The sequence below is a fragment of the Mustela putorius genome, unplaced genomic scaffold (assembly GCF_011764305.1).
Source record: "Mustela putorius furo isolate JIRA1106 unplaced genomic scaffold, ASM1176430v1.1 tig00003859_pilon_pilon_pilon, whole genome shotgun sequence".
In the NCBI taxonomy this organism is placed as follows: domain Eukaryota; kingdom Metazoa; phylum Chordata; class Mammalia; order Carnivora; family Mustelidae; genus Mustela; species Mustela putorius.
This window is the reverse complement of record NW_025422011.1, coordinates 25,083,836-25,101,466: the sequence shown is the minus strand read 5'-3', so window position 1 is coordinate 25,101,466 and position 17,631 is coordinate 25,083,836. Positions and strand designations below refer to the sequence as shown.

Sequence of the window (17,631 nt, the reverse complement as noted above, 5' to 3'; positions counted from 1 at the left end):
AAATAAATAATTTATGAGGCAGGTACTGTTATCATCCCTATATTTCAGATGAGGGGAGCCTGGGTGGCTCGGTGGCTCAGTGGGTTAAGCCTCTGCCTTTGGCTCAGGTCATGCTCTCAGGATACTGGTACTGCATTGGGCTCTCTGCTCGACAGGGAGCCTGCTTCCCTCTCTCTCTCTCTCTCTGCCTGCCTATCTGCCTACTTGTGATCTCTGTCAAATAAAATCTTAAAAAAAAAAAAAAAAATACACATTCCTGAGTGCCATCTCAGAGCTACTGAATCAGAAGCTCCAGGTGAGGGCCTGAGAGACTACTGTTTACCAAACACAGCACATCATTTTTATGACCACGTAAGTGTGTTCATCACGGAGTCAGAACATATGAGATTCTGGACTGGAAAATTCAGCAAGCAAGTACAAAATGTCTAGGTAAAGTTGAAGATGTGGCACCAGAAATCAGAAGGCAGGGCACAGCTTTGATCCCACAGGCATAGACTCGCAACTTAAAGGTGTAGAGAGTGGATGAGCTCACTAAGGAAATGAATTTAAAGAGGACAAGGGATCTGGGTCTACAGCTTAGAAGGAGTCCACACTCTGTAGGAAGAAAGATTAAAGCCAATGAAAGTGACAGAGAAGTGACTGAAGAGGTCGGAGACCAAGGGAGGGAGGTGGCACCAAAACTACAGAAAGGGAGTTTCAATAAAATGAGGGTTGTCAAATGCTGGGAATGGATTAAAAACTGAAGCAGCAGAGAGACACATCCATTTCCTTACAAATTAAAGGGAGAATGGCTGAACTCTCCGTCAAAGACGTTCCTCGTTTTGGCTGCTAGCCAGAATCAGCTGAGAGAACTTTTCAAAATTCGTGTGGCGCCTCACACTTAGAGATTCTGTTTCAGCTGATCTGGTAGAGCCCAACTCGGGATTTTTAAAAGGTCCCAAGGGTAAAACTTCTCAAAAGGTGTGCCCTGGTGCAGAGCACTCACATCACCAGGGAACTTGTTAGAAACCCTCAATCCTACCACAAAAGCAATGGATCAGAAACTCGGGGGTGGGCCTGGGACATGCCAAAGTTTGAGTCCGTGTTCCCTTCTAACATGCGGCCACGGCAGAGGATCATAGCTACAGACAGGCTGTGGTTCACAGGCATATATAATGATATGACTAATTCCTGAAAGGTGCTATTGCTGACATAAGCTTATTTTCTTTAAGTGTAAATCATGAGTCAATGTATTTAAGTTAGAAAAACAGGGAAAAAGTTGTACGCAACTGCCAAATTTCTCTATCAACACAATGACCCCAGGAAAAAGCAGTTCATCAATTCTTCAGGTCCCAGTTCAGGTAAAACACTGTCCCAAATGAAATTTGGATTCAGCATTCAATATGTAAAAATACACTACAGAATTCTCCACTTCATATTTCAAAGAAAGAGAGGTAATACACTACAGTGGCCATACGGAAGTCAGGCCAGCTAGGCTCAAATCCCAGATTCCTTCTTTCCCAGTTGTATGACCCTGGACACATTAACCAGAGACTTAGCTCTCTTATTTATAAAGTGAAGATAAATTCCTATCTCATGGAGTGGTAAAATCAAATACTCAGTAAATAGCAGTTGCTCCTAAGTATAATTAATATTTACTAATCACCCACGATATGCATAGCACATCCCAAACTAAATGACACAGAAACACAATCCACCACACACAGCATAGATAAAGATGAAATGAGAAGCACAGATAATTCTTCTCAGGAGTTTACGATCAGCAATGGCCACTGAGAGCTTACTTATCTGGGAAGGCTTAGAAGAAGAGTAGCACCTTAGATAACAGATGTGACTTCTGAAAGGGATGGAGGGCATACGAAAGGAGGCATGGCGATGGTGATCACAGTAAGCTACTGAGACAAGGAGTGGACAGGCCTTGCTATATCAGAAGCACCATCTGCATGATAGATTTTATGCTGGAAAGTTAAATTATATTCAGATTATAGAAAGTCCTGAGTGTCAGGCTGAGTTTAGAATGAAGGTTTTGTTTTGTTTTAAAGATTTTATTTACTTATTTGACAGAGATTGCAAGTAGGTGGAAAAGCAGGCGGAGAGAGGGGATGAAGCAAGATCCCTGCTGGGCAAAGAGCCTGATGCGGGCCTTGATCCCAGGACCCTGAGATCATGACCTGAGCCGAAGACAGAGGTTTAACCCACTGAAGCACCCAGGTGCCCCAAGAATGAAGGTTTTTAAGCATTGGAGGATTTTATGAATAAAAAAGAGCAATCAACAGAAATAGGAAGTCCAGGCAATGTTCCCTGTTCTGCCACATACTAGGAAGATAACTTTGGTTATGCCTGTTTCCACAGCGGTTAAACGAAAGTATTGATCTCCCTGGTCCAACCCACTCTAATAATTTTAAACGGCACATTATCAAGTGCCAGGCAATGTTCAATAAAAATCTGCAGACTGATTTGTGGCCAGCAAGAAAATGAAAGTGAGAAAAATGAAAGACTATCAAGTACTATCTGCTGTTACTGCTTCAAAGAGAAAGCTTTAAAAGTGTACATACTTACTCTTAACCGTGGACATTTGGATTTGGCCAATACTCCCATAAATATGTCAGGAGCATTAAATTCTTGGAGAAATAGAGCCACGTCCTGAAAATAAAAAATGATTATTATTTTGGATGCAGAACAGTCTTCTTTAAACCCCCCAGTTCAGACAACCATTAAAAAAAATTATTCTAGGGGTGCCTGGGTGGCTCAGTGGGTTAAAGCCTCTGCCTTCGGCTCAGATCATGGTCCTAGGTTCCTGGGATAGAGCCCCACATCGGACTCTCTGCTCAGTGGGAAGCCTGCTTCCCACCCAACCCCCAGCCTGCCTCTCTGCCTACTTGTGATCTCTGTCAAATAAATAAACAAAATCTTTAAAAAAAAATTTTTTTTTTCTATATATACCTCCTTTCAGGCTCAAGGAAAAAAAAGCCATAGGTTAGAATTGTATCATTACACTAAAATAATGTTAGAGAGTCTTTGTGCTATCTGGACCCAAGACAAAGGAACAAATCCATAAACAAATGTAAACTAATTGTGGTATTTCAGGAATATCTTCTTTTTTCTGCCTTGAATGCTTTTACCTTAATGATCTTTCTAGCCACCAGGAATGTTAACTCATTCAAACACATCTGCTAGTTGTCTGGTAGCCTCTCAGACACTGGGGTGGGGAAAAATATCAAACTCATAATTCCTGTCTTCTAAGACCTTAAAGCACAATGCAGGAACAAGTTAAAACCCCTACCGGGTCATGCCCCAAATCGGAACTTGTGCTTTCAAAATTCTCAACAGAAAATTCTGATCACAGTGTTAACTGCAACAGCTTCATATCTCCTTCCTAGAGTTTGCCCAGGTCACAGGGCCCGGGGTCACACCATACCAGTAGATAAACCTGGAGTGGTCATATGATCCAATCTCGCACACTCCAAGACCAAATCACTTCGCTGTGGAGATCTGTGTGGTATAGTATTTAAATAAAATGAAGTTTTTGACAGTCTACTGCCTCGGATTTTCACCAAACTTGAAGTGTATATTTGCGATAGCTTAACTTAAAACCAGAAGCTTCCTGGCTTAGGTGAAAATGCTCTTCAAAGGGCCCTGGAGGCACCCCAAGGAGAGAGACAGTAATCCTTCATAGCAGTTGAAACCAAGGTAACCTGAATGACTGCTGACTAGAAGAGATATCCTGTAATTATTAAGAGAGCACAATCAGAGAAAAGATACACTGAAAGTGATGTCATCTGGGCAACTCTTAGGGCATGCAGAGACTGATTTATTTAAACGATAGTAATTCCTAGGGTAGCACAGGATTACATAGTCTAACAATATCAACACCAATTACAGAAATAATGGCAATTAACATTTACTGAGCAAGTGGTAAATAACAGGGAAGTGGTTTGGATACTATCTTATTCAATTCTCAAAACATCCCTATAAAGTAGTTATTATAATTAGTCCCATTCCACTAATAAACAGAAGTCTTTTTTTTTAATATTTTATTTATTTATTTGACAGAGAGCGCAAGTAGACAGAGAGGCAGGCAGAGAGAGAGGAAGGGAAGCAGGCTCCCTGCTGAGCAGAGAGCCCGACTCCTGGGACCATGACCATGACCGGAGCCGAAGGCAGAGGCTTAACCCACTGAGCCACCCAGGTGCCCCTAAACAAAAAAGTCTTAAAAGGCTAAGCAACCTGCCCAAGATTACACAATCAGTAGAACAAAGCCAGGAACACAAAACCCAGATAATCCTGACTCATGGCCACACTCTTCATCAGCACACCATGCTGCCTCTCCGCTATTCATTCAGTCACTCATGCGTTCATTCATTCATTCACTCTTCACCAACTATTTACTGCAAAACCCAAGTGACAGACACTGTTTGAGGCTCTGGGAGACGCATCAGTGAACAAGCTAGACAAGGTCCCAGTCTCATGGAATGTTTATTCTAGATGGCTGAACAAACAATAAACCCATAAAGAACTGATCTGAATGGTATAAAGAAGAGAGACAAGATAATATGTGCTACAAGCCAAGATGTGGGGAGGCTACCTCAGAAGAGGTGATATTAAGCTTTTAAGAAAAGGAACTTAAATCTATCAGAGGACACAAAGGCTGAATAAGTGTTATGCAACAAAGTGAACAGGTTTCAAGAGAGCACAGAAGATACGAATTCTGCCTGGAGTGTCTGGGGAGGCATCACACTGAAGAGGACATTTAGGCTGGGTCATAAAAGAGGAGAAAGATTTTGCTGGCTGGAGGCCATTCCAGGCAGACAGGGACATGAACAAGAGCATCAACACATGAAAATACAGAAAGCACCTGAAGTCTCTGGTCCTGCTCAAACACTAGTGGGAGGAGATAAAGCTGTGATACTGGAAAGACTTTATGCCAGTGATAAGTGGATAGCTCAGTTCTCTAGAGGTGCTTCAAGACCTACCCTAAGAAGGTGAAAAGGAGGCCAAAAACATGACCCTGCCTTCCACCAACAATCTTATTCAAATAGCAGCTCTGTTTTACCTATTTCATATTTGAGGATTTCACATTAAAATTTCATTTTAAAAATGAGTTCTGGTTCTTTAAAACTAATTTTTTTTTTTTAAATCACAGCTTCTCAATAATTGTAAAACAAGTAGAAAAAAACTTGAAAGATCAACCAACTAAAAAAAAATTAAAAAAAAAAAAAGATCAACCAACTTGATCTGACATTTATATGTGTATATATATAGGACATTCCACCCAGCAACAGCAAAATACACATTCTTTCAGTAACATGGAAAATTTCAAGATAAATCACATTCTGGGCTATAAAACAAGTCTAAATGTATTTTTTAAAGGATTCAGAGTGTTCACAGACTCCAGTAACAGAAAGGTAACTGAAAAACTCCCAAATACATGACATCTAAACAATGCACTGCTAAATAACTCAACAGCCGAAGAAGAATGAAAGAAAAATTAGAACTAAACTAAATGAGAGGAAACCCAAAATGCACTGCTAAAGCAACAGAGGAAAATTTATAGTGTTATATGCCTATATTAAAAAACAGCAAATTAAACCACAGTGAATAGGAGGAAAATAAAAAGAGATCAAAATGAAAATCAATGAAAAAGAAAACAGTAAAGCAACAGAGAAAATCAATAAAACAAAAACTTGGGCGCCTGGGTGGCTCAGTGGGTTAAGCCGCTGCCTTTGGCTCAGGTTGCTCAGGTCATGATCTCAGGGTCCTGGGATCAAGTCCCACATAGGGCTCTCTGCTCAGCAGGGGGCCTGCTTCACCCTTCCTCTCTCTCTGCCCGCTTCTCTGCCTACTTGTAATCTCTGTCTGTCAAATAAATAAATAAAATCTTAAAAAAAAAAAAAAACCTGGTTCTTTATGAAGATCAATAAATTAAACTTCTAGACAGAATGATGAGGAAAAAAGAAGACACAAATTACTAATATCATGAATGAGAGAGCTATTACTACAGATTCTACAGACAATGAAAGGACAATAACATAATATTATAAAGAACTTTATGCCAATAAATTTAACAACTTAGACAAAATAGGTAAATTCCCTGAAGAACATAAACTACCTAAGTAACCCGAATGGCCTTATACCTATTAAAGGAATTTATCCTTTAATACCTTATACTTATCAATCCTTATACCTATCAAGTGAATTGAATTTATAATCTTTTGCACAATATACTAAAAACCATTAAAGGGTGAATTTTATGGTAGGAAGTTATATCGCAATAATACTATTATTTCTTAAAATTAATAAATATATAAAACTAAAATATATAAAACAAGTAAAAAACAAAAGAATCTTCCCAAAAAGAAAACTCACTGGTGAATTCCACCAAATATTTAAGGAAGAAATAATATTAATTCTGCACAAACTCTTCCTGAAAAATGAAGAGGGAAAATTTCCCAATTGATGAGGACAGCATTACCCTGGTATCAAACCAGACAATGACAAGAAAATGAATTATCTCTCATGAAATTAAATAAAATTTCTAAACAAGATTTTAGCACCTTGAGAATCAATCAGCTCAGTTGATCATATTAACAAACTAAAAAGAAAACCACATGATCATCTCAAATGACTTAGCAAAAGCATGACAAAATACAAAATCCATTCCTGATAAAAACTCTAGGCATACTTAGAGACAGAGGGGACTTTCTCAGTCTGCAACTACATCATAATAATGGTTTAAGACCAGATGTTCTGCCTCAATTAAGAACAAGAGGATGCCCCCCTTACTGCTTTTCTAAACAACATCATACTGGAGCGCAAATATGCAAGAAAAAGAAACAAAAGCAATTCAATTGAAAAAGTAGTAAAAATTTTTCTTCATAAATCAAATACAGCTACAGGATATAAAATATACAAAAATCAACTGTATTTCTACATACTAGCAATGAACAGATACTGAAGTTTTTAAAAATGCCATTTATGGGCGCCTGGGTGGTATAGTTGGTTAAGCAACTGCCTTCGGCTCAAGTCATGATCCTGGAGTCCCTGGATCAAGTCCTACATCAGGCTCCTGGTTCAGTGGGATATCTGCTTCTCACTCTGACCCTCTCCCTTCTCGTGCACATGCATGCGCTCTCTCTCTCTCTCTCTCTATCTCTCTCTCTCTCAAATAAATAAATAAATCTTTTTAAAAATGCCATTTATGGGACGCCTGGGTGGCTCAGTTGGTTAAGCAGCTGCCTTCATCTCAGGTCATCCCAGCGTCCTGGGATTGAGTCCCACATCGGGCTCCTTGCTCCGCAGGGAGCCTGCTTCTCCCTCTGATTCTGCCTTCCACTCTGTCTGCCTGTGCTCGCTCTCGCTCGCTCTCTCTCTGACAAATAAATAAATAAAATCTTAAAAATAAAAATAAAAATGCCATTTATAATACCATGGAAAAATATGAAATACTTAGGAATAAGTCTGACAAAAAATGTGAAATACCTATACACTAAAAACTACAAAACTTTGCTGAAACAAATTAGAGAGGACCTTAATAAATGGAAAGATATATCTTGTTCAATTTATCAATTCTTTCTCCAAATGATCTGTAAATTCAACTCAATCTCAGTTAAAATCCTAGTAGGCATTCTGATGAAAATGTCAAATCGATTCTAAAATTAATATGGAAATACAAAGGATCCAGGACAACCAAACAACTCTGAGAAATAACAAAGTTGGAAGATTAACACAGACCGATTTCAAGAGTTCTTATAAATGTACGGTAATTAATACAATTATAAACATGCACAAATAGGCCAATGGAACAAAAGAGAATCCAGAAATAGACTCACATGTACCGAGAAGTGATTTCTGACAAAGGTACAAAGGCAATTCAGTGAAGAAAGGGCAGTCTTTTTAAGAAATGAGGTTGAAGAACTGGGCATCCATATGCAGAAAAAGTGAACTTCAATTCATACCTTGCATCACACACAAATATTAACTCGAAATGGGTCACAGACCTACCAGTAAAACTTAAAATTATAAAACTTACAGAAAAAAAAAACACATACACAATTAAAAAGTGGGAAAAATCTGAACAGACACATACACACGCAAAAGATATATAGATTGCAAATAAACACATAAAAATATGGTCAACACTGTTAGTAATTAGGGAAATTCAAATTACAATTTCAATAAGAATCACTACACACTTATTAGTATGACTAAAATGAAAGGTCTGACCATACCAAGTGTTGGCAAGGATGAGGAGAAACTAGACCTCTATCTCATACACTGCTTATGGTAACGTAAAAAGTAAAAATCACTTTGGAAAATACACAATTTTTTACACAACCTATAAGAAACACAATTCAGACTATTTCTTAAAACGTTAAACATACACCTACCTTATGACCCATAATACTCTAGGTATTTACCGGAGAAAAAGAAACACATAAGTCTGTATATAATTACACACAAAAATTCAGTATTAACTTTAATAAACCATGAACAACTCAAATATCCACCAACAGAGTAATAAATGAATAAATTATGACATACACATGTAATGAAGTATCACTCAGCAATAAAAAAATAAATAAACTACTGACAGACACAACTGGCATGAATCTTAAAACAATGATGCCGAGTCAAAGAGGCAGACCTCTCAAAAAAAAGAATATGATCTCATTTATACAAAACTAGACAGTGCAAACTACTCTGAAGTGGAAGAAGGACAAGCCAGTGGCTGCCTAGAGAGGTGGAGGCCGGGAGGGGCAAGAGGAAGGGATTATGAAGGGGCATAAGGAAACTTTTGAGGGTGAGAGAGATGTTCTCTTTCTTGATTACAGTGATGGCTTCGTGTGCATGTACACACATAAAGTTTTTCAAAACTTTAAATTACGTAAGCTAATTATCACAACAGAAAAGGCTAAGTGATTCAAATGAATTATGGACAGAGTCCTGCCCTTTAAATAGGTGTCGTTTCTGCACATCAATTACAGCTCAAGAATACAGTTTTTTTGGTGCCAATTCTACCTCAATAAAGCCATCTCAAAAAAACAGCCGAAGCCAATGAATAGCCATGGACAATTTGTAAGACAGAAGAAAAGAACACAATTTATTCTGTGTATTAGGAAAAAGAAATTTCGGGGCAATGTGGAGCACAGAAGGGAAGTGAAAGACTAAAATAAGGATTTTAGGGGCGCCTGGGTGGCTCAGTGGGTTAAGCCGCTGCCTTTGGCTCAGGTCATGATCTCAGAGTCTTGGGATCGAGTCCTGCATCGGGCTCTCTGCTCAACAGAGAGCCTGCTTCCCTCTCTCTCTCTGCCTGCCTCTCCATCTACTTGTGATTTCTGTCAAATAAATAAATAAAATCTTTAAAAAAAATAATAAAATAAAATAAGGATTTTAATCAGGAAACTACTGCCAACAGTTCAAGTAATTAAGTAAGAGATTATGTATGTCAATCTCTTTTCATGTCTTTTTTTATCGTAAAATAAAGGTACTACCTATACCACAAGGTTATTGTGAAAAGCAAATAGAATAATACACACACGAAAATGCTGTTGAGCTACAGAATACAATACAAGGGGCGCCTGGGTGGCTCAGTGGATTAAGCCTCTGCCTTCGGCCCAGGTCATGATCTCAGGGTCCTGGGATCGAACCCCGCATCGGGCTCTCTGCTCCGCAAGGGAGCCTGCTTCTCCCCCTCTGCCTGCCTGCCTCTCTGCCTACTTGTGATCTCTGCCTGTCAAATAAATAAATAAAATCTTAAAAAAAAAAAAAAAGAATACAATACAAATGATAAGATACTATTTTGTATTTATAGACACACGGGTCCTTCTTGTCCTCTTCTAATTTAATTGTGGTCATCAGCGGTCTCCTAACTTCTACCCTGCTCTCAAACACAAGAACAGCATTCTGTTTAGGCAGGTAAGTATGAGAACTTTCCTGGTTATGCTCAGATCCTCTAGCTTCAGAAACAAAAGTTGAGCATTTAAGCTCACTCCCTATACCCCTATGAGTGATTACAAACACTGAAGTATTTTTCCATAGACTTAAGGACTGAAACTTTAAAAAAAAAAAAAAAAAAATCCATTCACCACCTCCTTACCCAAAAGTCTTCTCACTTTTGTTTCCAACCCCATACCTCATCCATTGACATATCCCATACTCTGCAAATTTCATTCTCCATTTCTTCATCGAGCTCCATCTGCTGTTCCTCATCATCTGAGCTGGATTTGGTGTTTTCAGGGTTAACGATCTTCAACAGAAAGGAAGAAAAGTGATGATAAAAGCAGTCCACAGTACTCATCACATAATATTATCCCAAATCATTCACAAGTCACGAAGACACTGACCTCAAAGTATCCTCTCTTGCAGAAACCTTGTTTAAAAAAATTACTACCCTGGGTAGATCTATTCATGCACATTCATGGAGTAAACACTGTTATTAGGCACTGGGGTTGAAATACAGAGGCAAATAAATTTAACCCCTTGCTTTCAAGCAGTTTAGGATCTAGAGAGGAAAAGATACATAAGCTAATTATCACAACAGAAAAGGCTAAGTGATTCAAATGAATTGTGGACAGAGTCCTGAAAGCAAAAACCACGGGCCAATGACGTATGCCTGGAGAAGGTGGGCAAGCTTCTCCTAGGAGAGAATCTTCAAGCTCAATCTTTGAGGGAGAATAGGAGTTTGTCATGTGAAGAAGGGGAAAAGAACATACCTAAGAAAGTGCAAGAGTTCAGAGTTAACAAACGGCCTAGTAATGCCTGGGGAATGGTGAGCAGATGAGGCTGGGGAGGTTGCAGGGAGCCCTGGATTCCAAGCTAAGAAATAAGCATTTTTCTCCTGCAGGCAAAGAGGACCAAAATGAGTTCCCACAGACAATTTGCTTTTTTTCTGTTGGTTTGTTTTTTAAGGACGATTTTTCCGGCAGCTTTGCCGTAGATGCACTGGAGAGAACAGATCTAAAGTCAGGCAGTCCGTGAAACGAGGGAGAAGAAAGTTCACGTTTATTGAGAGCTTCTATAAGCCAAACACCATGGTAAGCACTTTATGCCCCTTGTAATCTTATCTAACCTACACAATAAACCTATATACAATAATACAGGTATTTTCGTCGCGGTTTTTTTGAAACTGAGAAAGAAATCGAGACTCTGTGAGGTTAGGTGACTTGCCCAAAGCAGGTGATGAAGCCACGCTTTCGGTTATCAGAGCTGCAGGGCTCCAAATCACCTGTACTTTAATACAACAAAAGTCCACGAAATATATTAGGCCCCGAGCTTCGGAAACGACAGTGGGAATGGGGAGCAAAAAACCGAACAATGTCACGGTCAGACATTTTCGGAGAATATGCAAAAGTAAAATATTTTAACTGTAAGCATTCCCGCATCCCTCCCCCTCTACCTCCCCTCCCTTTGTGTGGAGGGGCACCGGGAAGTGGCTCCCCGCAGTCTGGGGAGTCCGTGGAGGCGGCCCGGACGCTAAGCGCGACGCCTCGAGAAGGGTCGTCGGGGAGGGGTGCAGGAACGGGCTGCCAGAGGCGGGACCAGGGGGCTGGGGCAATGTGGGGGAGCCCACGCGGGCGCGACATTCTCCACCTGGATGAGCCCGCTGAGGACGCCGAAGAGCCAGTGTTTGCTGTAGACGGTGCTTCCTATGCAGTCTCCCCCGGCGCCCTCCTCTCCGTCCTGGTCCGGACTCGGTAGAGGCGGCGAAGGGTTGCGGTCCATGATTTTGCCTCCACCCGCTCAAAGAAGACGCGCCGGAAGCCGCCGAAGGAGGCGATTAGCGTTCTGGTGCCAGAGGGGCCGGCGCGCCCGGCGCGGCTCCCGCCACAGCGCCCCCTACTGCCCGGATCCCTGAGGCCGGAATGCTCCGTTCTGTGCGCCCGCCCACGGGTTTAGGATCCCAGACAACTTGATCTCCCCCTACCCCACCCTACCTAGGATCCAAGCTTGGCCATATTCATATTTGTTATTTGTCACACTCCTAGGACCAGATAGTCCATCTCCTTGGGGGCTCTTAGACTGATTGGAAGGGACAGGGAGTCGGGGACAGTGTCTCTGGGGCACAGTGAATTTCGAAGCTGACCCTGATCTCTGGGCCTTTGGCATCTTTAAAGACATCAGTAGGTGCACATTCTTCTCCCAGGTGTGTTTGCAATCCTCAGAAAGACATAAGTCACCAGAAAGAACATCAATACCGTCAATATTACAACTCCCTGTATTTTCAGTTCCTGTTTCACGTTGGTGAAAGAGGTTGAGGGACGCCTGACAGGCTCAGTGGTTTAAGCCCCTGCCTTTGGCTCAGGGTCCTGGGATCAAGTCCCGCATCCGGCTCCTTGCTTCGCAGGGAACTTGCTTCTCTCTCCGCCTCTGCATGCCACTCTGCCTGCTTGTGCACGCGTGCTCTCTCTCTCTCTCTCTGAAAAATAAATAAGTAAAATATTTTTAATAAATAAATAAAGAGATTTATAGGTGATATTACCTATCTTAGCATTAATTTCAAAAATTGTGGTTCCCTAACAGAAAGAAGAAATAGAATTAATTTAAGATAAAATGATATGTATTTTAATATTTTAAGCACTAAAAGACATAATAGAGGTCTCCATGTTGGCACATATACATCAGATCACCGTGAACCTAACAGTTACAATGCAGAGTAATAGAGGTGTGATTCCATCCCGAGCTGTCCCTCTCAAAATCATGAACAGAGGATGGTAAAATCTCTCCCAAAACACAGTTCCAATTTACAAAGCAATTGCATTTCCAGGAAATTTTAAGTTATATTAAAACTGGACTAAAAATACTCTGTTAATATGTAAAATACAGTTGGATTCCAGGCTCAAATAATTATGAACATTTTTTCACTGTACATGAAGAGGCAGACCCAGGTTTTATAAGGCCTGAATTATGCAATTTGGGGAGCCCCCTTTAGGAAAAACAACATGAAATTACAAATATTATATTAGCTACAATATGAAATATTTATTTAGAATAGGGAGAAATTGCAAATTTTAGGTAGCTGACAAGTATGTAAAACATAGCAAAAAGCAGAAAAATCTACAAATATTTTTATTAATAAACAGCCTAACACCCTTCAACAATCCTTTTTCTTTCTTTTAATAGAATTTATTTTTAAAGCAATTCTTGGTTCACAGCAATATTGAGCAGAAAGTACAGAAATTTCCCATATAACTTATACCAGCCCCCATGCGTAGCCTCCCTCATTAGTAGCATTCCCCACTAGAGTGGAATATTTGATACAATTGATGAGCCTACACTGACACATCATTATCACTCATAGTGTTTATTAGGGTTCTCTCTTACAGTACATTCTGTGGGTCTGGGCAAACTTACAACACATAACCACCATTTTTGCAACGTGTGGACTATTTCACTGCCCTAAAATTCTGTTTTAATATAATCTTTTTAATATAATTTTAATTTTAATATAATTTTTTCTGAGTTTACTTTGATCTTCATTTTATGACAATGACCTAGTAAGATCATTTTCTATCATGAAAAATAAAAAGATAATTCTGTCTTTATTTTAGTGTGCTTGTTTGATTTTTTAAAAATTACTGGTAGTTTAGGAATTTTCCTTCAGCTTCACAACTTGCTATTGGTAATATTCTATAAAGTTTGACCACTGTCAAATTTGGAAAACCTCTCTCCAGGGGAGAACTTCCATTTTGACTAGGATTCCATCAAGACAAAAATCGTCCACTTATGATCTTACAATTCTCCATTGACTCATGCTTGACTTTCAAAGTTGTTTCTTCCCAAATACCCACATACTCTGTGCTGGCCTGAGTGAACTGAGACAAGTTCATTTTGCCATATGACTGTCACTCCTGCATCCGGAGTAACCACAGAAGATGGTGAGAGAATACATACCTAGAAGCCATTCCCACTCTGGATAGCGATCAATAACTTAATCATACTTGGAAGTGACTGAAAAACCACACAAATATGTCCCACTATGTGCAAACCAATTATAACCCAAATTCAACTGCTCTTTAGTCAGGTTCCCAAAATGCCTGTGCCCACCCCAGTGCCGCTCAACACAAGCAGAAAACTGATGGCGGAATCTTGGTATGAACAGAAGCAATAACTGTCTTAGTTAAAACATTTTACTTCTGCAGATTTTACAAAGATAAGGGACCATGTGAATCCTTTCCCAGGACCTCTCCGAGGATCTTGGAATGGTCCCATGTAAGTGAGGAGTCCTTGAAACTTAAGCTTCATTCAGTTTCGCAGTAAATCTGATTCTGCCTAAATTCATGTCTGATAGGACACTGCGAAAGTCAAGCAAGATTCAGGATGCCCCGTTGCAGGACTGTTTCCTAAATTAGAAGCTGTGTGTACCTCTGGTCTACCCACCAAATGCCCTGCAATCACTGTGTCAACTGAAAGCAATCCCAGATGTGTCCAAAATCCGCGATGGGGATGGATGTGGCTGCTCGTGTTGAGAACTAGAGTTTAGGTGTCGCTCTGTACCTGGAACTGACAGGTATGATCCGAATATAGTCTATACAGTATGGTCCCTATCATGGACATACACTGTTACCCCAAATTAGTATTATTCTTTATTAATGCCTTTATTAATTAATGGGAAAAAAGATAATGTAAGTTGATCATGTCCCTCATATTAAAAATACCCAGGAAAATTGTCACTTGCTGTATGCAGAGGACAATGACACATTGAATTTCACTAGCATTTTTTTAAAAGATTTTATTTATTTATTTATTTATTTATTTGTCAGAGAAAGAGAGAGAGAGCACAAAAGCAGGCAGAGTGGCAGGCAGAGTGGCAGGCAGAGAAGCAGACTCCCTGCCCAGGAAGGAGCCCCATGGAGAACTCGATCCCAGGACCCTAGGATCATGACCTGAGCCAAAGACAGCCGCTTAACCAACTGGGCCACCCAGGCGCCCATTCACAAGCATTTACTAAACATTTTAATGTGCTCTTTAAAGTATTCAGTAGGAAGGGTATACAATTCAGGAACTCTAACTCAGCAACTGTTCTTGCCTTCAGGGGCCTCACAGCCCATCTCCCCAGGGCACAGCCAAGGGGAAGCTCAGTACTTGTCAGGCAGGCCAGGGGGCCGGAAGTAGTTGGGGTCTTTGCCACTCCGGCCCCATTCATTGGCAGCCTGGTCAGCCTTCGAGTCCTCCACTCCATGGCCGCTGTCTCCATACTTGAAAAGGTCTGTGATTCTCTGAGAACTCTCTCTGGCATCACTGGAATGGTGGAGACTCATTAGGGGCTGCTGAGCAACAGGCCCCCGCCCCCACCAATCCCTTCTCTTTCAGAGGGATGGCTGAGAGGGGCCCAGGCCAGAGGGGCTGAAACACGGACCCTGCTGCACACACAGCCCAGGTCAGCCCAGGCTGGTCCCCGTGCCCACAGCAGGAGGGTGGGAGGCCCCCATTCCCACTGGCCTTGCTCTGGCTCTGCCAGCCAGTCAGACCCCACACTGGGCACAGAGGGGAGGGTGGGCAAGAGGACCAGGAGCCGCTGTCTCTACAGGAAGCTTCTCTACTGTAGGCCCTTCCTGGCTCTCTAAGGCCGCCATGCTCAGCCAGGCCATCCCTGCATCCCCGGGGCCCTTGTTACCTGATGACTTTAGCAGCCCAGGCGCCCCCAGAACCCCTTTGTGCAGCATCATAGTTCCCGCGGGCATGGAAGTATTTGTCCGAATTTTTGTAATTGGCTTCTATCATGTCAGAGTAGGCTCTGTACATGTCCCAAGCCCCTGCAAGAGAAGGACAAGACAACAGGGATATCAGGTGGACAGAGAGCCAGTGGCAAACCACAGGGAAGAATAGAGGAACGATTTCTGCTCCAAGTCTCCGCTCCCTCCCCTTCATGTGGGGAAGACTCCTGCCTCACCAAGAGGTCCTGAAGTCAGAGTCAGAGAGCAACTGTCTCAGCTTGAGCAGAAGTGTCCCTGTTGGCCCAGAAACCTCCCCGTTCGCACTGACAGGGTCATGGAAAACCCTCAGCCTTGGGCAGACCAGCATAGCAGGTCACTGCCCATTGCATGAAGGTGCTGAGTTCCTAGTGCAGGCTTGATAGATGGTTGTTAGTCTCCCCTCTCCTTTCTTTTTTTGCTCCGGTTAAGGCCCAGGAAAGGGGAGGAAACAGATCTCCCAGGGACAGCATCACTGACAAGAGGAAGCATCAGGGAGAGCCACGCTGGAGGTGTCTGTAAATGAGTCAGTCAGGAAATGGCAGGAAGGTGGAAGCGAGGCTGGAAGGGAGGGAGGGAGGAAGAACGGGAGGAAGGGCTGACTGAAGGGAGAGAGGGAAAGGAGGAGGAGGGGCAGCTTTAATCAGACGCTGTGCCTTTTGTCTGCAGGAAACTCTGTGCCATTTCAAGACTCATTTTGTGTCGGGCGCCTGGGTGGCTCAGTGGGTTAAGCCGCTGCCTTCGGCTCAGGTCATGATCTCAGGGTCCTGGGATCGAGTCCCGCATCGGGCTCTCTGCTCAGTGGGGAGCCTGCTTCCCTCTCTCTCTCTCTGCCTGCCTCTCCGACTACTTGTGATTTCTCTCTGTCAAATAAATAAATAAAATCTTTAAAAAAAAAAAAAAAAAAGACTCATTTTGTGTCTTCTAGTCGAACTGACACTTCAGCTGGGAATGATGATGGCTCCTTCTCTAGTGACGGATGGACACAAACCCTGTGCCTTTCGATCTGTTTCATGAAGAGCTCCCCAAACACGGGGCACATTCTACCACATAGGGAAACACACCCTTGCAAGTGGTCAGGGCAAATCCAAGTGGCCCGTGGATGCCACCCCCATCCGGTGACCTTACCTTGAGCAGCCTCACCAATGAATGAATACCATTGGCTGCTGACCCCCAGGACCAAGGAGCAGAAGATGAGGCCCGTGAAAAGCTTCATGGTGCTGAAATGAAGGAAGGAGAGGGTCAGGGGGGCAAGGACAGGAAGGACAGGACCCACACCCCCTCGGGGCTTTGCAGGTCACACGGAGCCTGCTGTCCATTCCTTTTGTTCTCCGTAGACTCTCCGGGTCCACGCAGGAAACACTGCAGTAGGTCCTCACTCAGAACCACAGTCCCCAGGGCTGAACCCTTCAGCCTGACCCCAGGGCTGGCAAAGAGATCCTCAAGGTGGCACTGATGGGGCAACAGGACAGATAGGACCAACTTGTCCCAGCCTAGAGCAGCCTGTCATCAACCAAAAACCGTATCATCCACAGAGTCTACCGTGTGCCACTCAGTAAGCACAGACCTCATACAGGACAAATGCAAAGCAGAATTATTATTTTTCAAGGGATCTATATCTTGTTGGGAAAGAGAAAAGAGAGCCTGATATTCCATCCAGTCCCTCTTTGGAGTAGCCCCTCACCTGAGTTCTGGTGGAGCAGAGCTGCTGGTCCCTGCCTGCTGGGGAGAGGTGGCTGGTATTTATACTGAGCCCTCCCTGCTGGGCACACGGGAAGAGAAGAAAAACCAGACTTGGTGCCCGGAAAAGTCTCCCCAGGTCATGGCCCCTAGAGACCTGCAAAGGAGAACTTACGGGACCCCGGTGGTTTTCTTCATCCACAGGTCAATTCCCGGTTGTGCAATACTGAGGAAAAAATGTTTGCTGGTTGTGCTGGTGACC

General features: G+C 42.3%; 2 protein-coding genes across 2 annotated transcripts in view; both read right to left on the bottom strand.

The window, feature by feature from the left end:
- The window catches only part of SAAL1 (serum amyloid A like 1), a 28,993-nt gene extending 16,837 nt beyond the window's left edge, over nucleotides 1-12,156 (bottom strand). Inside the window, exons 1-3 of the mRNA XM_013055879.2 lie at nucleotides 11,590-12,156; nucleotides 10,133-10,246; nucleotides 2,560-2,643 (exon numbers count right to left, since the gene is read on the bottom strand). Coding sequence (XP_012911333.1) covers nucleotides 2,560-2,643; nucleotides 10,133-10,246; nucleotides 11,590-11,721 — 330 coding nt within the window. The 5' untranslated portion in view covers nucleotides 11,722-12,156. The remainder of the gene's footprint in view (nucleotides 1-2,559; nucleotides 2,644-10,132; nucleotides 10,247-11,589) is intronic.
- Nucleotides 12,157-14,889: 2,733 nt separating this feature from the next.
- LOC101684599 (serum amyloid A-1 protein) lies at nucleotides 14,890-17,399 on the bottom strand. Its single transcript, XM_004752086.3, has 4 exons — nucleotides 17,374-17,399; nucleotides 16,818-16,909; nucleotides 15,614-15,752; nucleotides 14,890-15,237 (listed from the first exon to the last, which is right to left on the bottom strand). Exons 2-4 carry the CDS (start codon nucleotides 16,903-16,905, stop codon nucleotides 15,075-15,077), a joined length of 390 nt encoding a protein of 129 aa, XP_004752143.2. The 5' UTR covers nucleotides 16,906-16,909; nucleotides 17,374-17,399; the 3' UTR covers nucleotides 14,890-15,074.
- Between the last annotated feature and the right edge of the window lie 232 nt (nucleotides 17,400-17,631).